This window comes from Stomoxys calcitrans, chromosome 2 (genome assembly GCF_963082655.1).
Source record: "Stomoxys calcitrans chromosome 2, idStoCalc2.1, whole genome shotgun sequence".
In the NCBI taxonomy this organism is placed as follows: Eukaryota; Metazoa; Arthropoda; class Insecta; order Diptera; family Muscidae; genus Stomoxys; species Stomoxys calcitrans.
In genome coordinates this window covers 1,150,105-1,156,104 of record NC_081553.1, presented here as the reverse complement: position 1 = coordinate 1,156,104, position 6,000 = coordinate 1,150,105, and the positions used below count along the sequence as shown (strand labels likewise).

Sequence of the window (6,000 nt, the reverse complement as noted above, 5' to 3'; positions counted from 1 at the left end):
AAATTGCAGCCAAATCGGGTAAGAATTGCGCTCTCTAGTGGCTCAAGAAGTCAATATCCACAATTGGTTTATATGACAGCTAAATCTTAATATGGACCCATATGACCCATTTAAATACAATCCCAACCGACCTACACTTATTAGAAGTATTTATGCGGCTAGCTTTACTCCTTCGAAAGTTAGCGTGCTTTCGACAGACAGACGGACGGACATGGCTAGGTAGACTTAAAACGTCATGACGATCAAGAATATATATACTTTATAGGGTCGTATAGTATATATAGGGTATATATACTTTATGGGGTCTTAGACGAATATTTTGAGGAGTTACAAACAGAATGGCGAAATAAGTATTCCCCCATCCTATGGTGGAGGGTATAAAATAAGTTTACGTGTAGAAGTCTGCTAAAACAGCAGTCAGGTCTGCTTTCCCATTTCCAACAGATGAAACCTGATGTTTTAGCAAACTTACTATATTTAATAACAAATTTTGGTCAAAGTAACATGAACATCACATCACTGACCTAAACCTTGAATCGGAGCACGTATAGATATTTGAGAAGTTTGCCCAGTTCTTTAATGAAATGCTCATGGGTAAATTTGCTTATACTATTTTGAATAACATTTTTTTTCTTTGTGATCAAAGTAACATGAAATTTGGCGTTTATATGAAACCTATTCGGCATATATATACATTATTTTGAAGTCAGCAATAGCTGATACAGGGATGCGGAGCATACCTGAGCGGGAGAATGGAGCGGAGTGGAGTAACCGAAGCGGCTTTGATATTTAAATCCTTTCCGCTCCAGGTTAAAAAATTACGCTTCCGCTGCCTCAGAAAAAGGTAGGTATAAAGAGGTTATTTCTATGGCAACACCATTCAGTTTATAAGGTTGTCGTCCATCGTCTTAATGTGGTCTGGGTTTCAATTTTATATGTAAATCGATTTTTAACGATACCAAGCGATCAAAATTATGAAGGAGTGACAACACTCTTCAATTTGCAAAATATTTGTATGTGGATGTGTGTTAGGTTCCTCTCTATTCATCCGGAACCTTGGTGTCGTGAGTTGTAGTGTTGTGTTTTAAAGGTAGAACGATTTGTTAATAACGAAGGAGGGGGGAAATCGGAACAAACTAAAAAGTGTGGCAGAGATATTTGTTAAATTTTTTACCTCCTTCATGCTTTTGTTCTTTGGCAACTTTTTTCAGTTAGGTTTCCCCACTTCATACGCCTGGTACTGAATTTCGAACGTAAGATTATTATGGACGATAGCTGATGCACCATAAAAACTTGGTTGCGGCAACTAATCTGATTTCTGTGTGTGCAGACCCATTGCCCGATTTGAGAAAGACAGGTCTGATCGAGTTCGCTGAAATTCCAGATTGGACACTATCTGGATATAGGCATTTTGCAAGAGGTGTTTTACTATGATTTCCAACAACTGTGACAAATATGGTTCAAATACGTCCATAACTTGATAGAGCTGTCATATAAACGGATCTGGGATCTTGACTTCTTGAGCCGCTAGAAGGCGTAATTATTATCCGATTTGTCAGAAATTTTGTACAACGGCTTCACCCATGACCTCCAGCATACGTGTCAAATATGGTCCGAATCGGTCTATAGCGTGATACAGCTCCCCCATAAACCGAACTCCCTATTTTACTTCTCGAGCCCGTAAAAGGCGCAATCCTTATTCGATTTGGTTGAAATTTTACCCATAGACTTCTACATTTAATTCAATAAGCATAGCAATTCTTTTCTTTTATCCTTTGTTTGTCTGAAAAGGAGATATTGGGAAAAAACTCGCAAAATGCGATCTATAGCGGAGGGTATATAAGATTCGGCCCGGCCGAACTTAGATCGCTTTTAATTGTTTATGAATGCACCAAAGTACTAATACTTACTTTCTCTTGCTCATGGCACTTCAATTGCTTTTGAAAAATTAAACAGGCAACTTTGTTGGTCTTGAACTGAACTAAAGAGTGTGTATTTATTGTATTTATTATGACTTGCATGATTAGTTGATGCATTTAAACAATTAAAACAAAAAGACTCGAGTGCACTAAAAAAATTAAACAAAAGTTCGTAGAAATAAAACATGTTTTGGACCAGCGTACAATACTATGGGTAGTATCAATAAATCAGGTGCTCCTCTATGGTCCATACGTGTCTCTAACTAACAATGCAAAATACAGGCGATTACAATTAAACCTCGGTATATTATTTATCGTTATATGTACAGTCCATTGATGCTGCTGGCACACACACGTGGGCCTAATTTTTCTAAATTAGGCATTTAAAGTTTTTTTTTTAATATTTTTATACAATATACATCGTACATACATACATGTAAAGCTCATAACATTAAGTCTGACATTGAAAAAAATTCCTGGAATTTTTTTAATTTTGCTCTGGTTTTTCTTGTTGTTTGGTTTCTTTTAGATTTACATTAAACAACACCTGCTAGGTAAAGGTCCCATCTCACTACATGTTCTTGTCTTATGACATGTCACATTTTGCTATTGCTAAAGTTACACACACACATAGTGTGGTGTGATGCGAGTAAAAATAACACATGAAAATCACTTTTCAATCCATTAGACAAAAACATAAAAAATCGGCTGTTTTTTTGTAAGTAGAATGAAAGCGACCCCAAATTAAATTGTTTTTAACAAATTTAAAAATTTTAAGCCATAAAATATCAGCTTTTGCTCACATTTTTAAGTGATAGCAAAAATTATGAATCGTATGTAAATTGGCAATTTTGACATGTCATAAGACAAGAACATGTAGTGTGATAGAGCATTAAGTGAGTAAGGTTTCACTATCCTCGCACATGCATTGATGGAGGGTGTATCTTTCTAAGGGGAAAGGGAGCAATATCGTTGCTCACAATAAATTTCTGGCAACTTAAAACATGAGGAGGACGATGATTACAATGTAAGCTATAGATGGACTAAAAGCAAACGGGAGGGAATGTTTTGAAAACATTCCCTCAAGGTGCAATGCTTGTTTTCATATTTTATACAAATATTTAGATATATTATTTTATAATATATGTATGTAAATATAAATGTAAAGGAAAAATTCTACATATATTCCAAATGTTCACAGGATCTCGACGAAAAGCAAAGAGTTAGACTCGTGCATTTGATACACTGTCTTTTGTATGACCCTCATATTCTACGAAGGGAAGGTTACACGTTAAGCAAGTACCCACTTCAGCTGTAGGGAAGAGAAAAGCCGTATCGATTTCATCCCTAAGCCGTTTTGATTAAATGTTTACTTGTTGTTAGGCTGCGGTGATTGAATCAATTATTTTTGTGATTGATCAGAGCTCTTAGCTACGTTTGATTAACGCTGCGCTCATCTGCTGAGCCGTTTCGAAGAAAGCTATGTTGAATGAATGCAATTTTGCTGCTGTCGCCTAAGATTTTGATTGATTGCAGGTGATGACTTCGAACTTTCATTTCTTCTGCGGGACAGAATTTCTCTATGGACGATATCAATGTGTTTATTTATTTATTTTTTTGTTTTGTTTTTTTACTTTTTGTATCGAAATTTTGGTTTTGTGTCACGAGAATTCATTTGAATACAAAATTGTGAATGCTTTGGTTAGTTTGTTATCGTTAACTTGCTATTGTGAATACTATAAATGTTTTTTATATTTTTATATAGGAGTACGTAGTTAGGTGAGTCGGTGTTTTCTCTTTGTTTATAAATATTCGAAATTGTTAATAATAAGTTTTGGATAAGCTTTTCTTTTTACGATGTTGGAGTAGTCAGATGTTTAAGAATGTGGCATAGTTTAAACATTTGTTGAACTAGGTCTCATATAGTTTGTTTGGGCATATGAGCGCAGCAAACGATTGTAGGGATATTGTGCTGCTGGCCAGAGTTCCGGCTTCTCGGTCAATGTATCTGACAGAGCTTGCAAAAGGACATCTGTGGAGACAGAAAAATCTGAGTAACCCTCCATAGGGATGCTGTGCAAAGCTTTTGACTTACGTATAACTTTTTGCTCCAAGTCCAAAGGTATTACCCCTAGTTCGTGTTCACGTTCAAAGAAATCCATCAATTTCTTTATTTCCCTTTGCGCCTCATCACCATGTGTGAGTGATTCCGTGAACATAATCTAAAATGATAGGGAATGTCATATGGTTAACCTCTATGTTGTAAATAAGTATTTTTATGGTACTGCAAATAGCTGTTAAGAGACAATTACAGATTTTCTCTTTATTTACGGTACTTTATTATGTTCCACGCTAATGTACAATGTGTGCGAGTTTGTCATCTATTGCAATTTGATTTTTTATAAAAACAAACCCCATTGGTCTAATCTGAACAAAATTCCAATACCAAAATTAAATTTTTCTATGTAAAGATAAAACTTCAGAGACAACATTTCAATGAAATATAACCTAAAGACAAAATAATGCTCAGGCCTGGGCACGCCTCGAAACATAATTTCAATGAACTATTACCTAAAGACAAAATAAATTTCAATAACATCTTTTTCAACATATTCCTAAAATTTTTTCTGAAGATAATTTTTATAAATATGTTAAAGACAAACATTTATTGAAATTTTCTTGAAAGAACGAATTGCAGTGTAATTTTTTCAAACGCTAAAATTTTGAAGATTTTTTAAAGCAACATTTTAACTTTTATTTTAAGCCAAATCTTGAAAATTTTTATGGATTTTCTCTTAATTCTAGTTTTATTATGTAAAATGAAATGTTATATGTAGAAAAAGTATCATTTAAAAACTGTCTTTAAAAAAAGTATTTTGCTTGTTAGTCTGAAACCCTTGTTTTTATAAAAAAATATGATTTCCAAAGAATAATTAGTAATATTTTAATAAATTATTTAATTACATCAGCAATGACATTTTAAGGACTTGGAAACACAATTTCAAAAAAGAAAGTGAGCTTTTGAGCGTATAGACGAATGGTTAGCAAAAATACTTACTCTATTGCACATTACACAAGCAAATAATCCCAAGCAGACCCACAGGTTTTCAAATAATTGCAATTGTGTGCTCGTCACAGGTATAGACACATTCTCACAAACAACATTTTTTCCTTTTTTGTTTTGTCTGAGCAAAGAGCAGCTAGTATATTGAGCAGCTCGAACGAGTGCGGATGGTGAACTCGGAAAGTGAACGTTTTAATCATTGCAGCAACACACAACTGGCTGCCAGGTACATACATTATTGGTAATAAAAATGGAACTCCTTCAGAGAGTAAAGAACAAGCACTTATCCGTCACGTTCACATGTATTACATCTCCCGGACTAGCAGCGATCCAGGCCCGTCTCTGTCTCTACTCTGTGAATACCAACCACCACCCAGATCAAAGAAAAACCGACCCCAAAGTCTGTGCAACTGTAAATCCAGACATAAACAAAGCCCCTGTAAATCCAGACATAAACAAAGCAAGCAAGATCATATCCTCCACATCAAGACAACTTGACAGTAATTCTTTGCGGGATTCCTATGTGCGCCGCTATTTGGTCTATTGCACAGTGCCCGTTGCACTATGGCGCGGACAGAGGAAACAGGTGGCAAAAAGCAACAAGAACCTATCTTATGAACCACAACCACGGCCGTTCAAAGTACCTTATTTTGGTCCGATTTTATTTTGTCTATGGAAGGATATATTTAACAAGTTTAGAATTATCAAAAACAATAACAATGATTTCTTTGAACTCCTCCAGGTAAATCACTATTTAAAAAGTACCAACTTTTCGCTATTTTTCAACTTTAATGGAAATTAAAAAATTATACCCAAAATAACCCACGCCATATTTTCAAAATACGCTCTTCGAATGCCCCTTAACTTAATTTGAAAAAGTTTGGCTGCCAGTAGTCCAGTTTTTGGAGGACATAACATATATATCTATAACATTTAAACGGATAAGAATATCTACACTGGACTTGATATAGTGAATGTGGAGATAGTTTATGCATAATTTGGATACCCTAGTAAGTC

General features: G+C 34.9%; 1 protein-coding gene across 1 annotated transcript in view; it reads right to left on the bottom strand.

Moving 5' to 3' along the window:
* Window positions 1-1,961: 1,961 nt before the first annotated feature.
* The window catches only part of LOC106083808 (zinc metalloprotease ZmpB), a 41,685-nt gene continuing 37,646 nt past the window's right edge, over window positions 1,962-6,000 (bottom strand). Inside the window, exons 10-11 of the mRNA XM_013247059.2 lie at window positions 4,015-4,141; window positions 1,962-3,951 (exon numbers count right to left, since the gene is read on the bottom strand). Coding sequence (XP_013102513.2) covers window positions 3,815-3,951; window positions 4,015-4,141 — 264 coding nt within the window. The 3' untranslated portion in view covers window positions 1,962-3,814. The remainder of the gene's footprint in view (window positions 3,952-4,014; window positions 4,142-6,000) is intronic.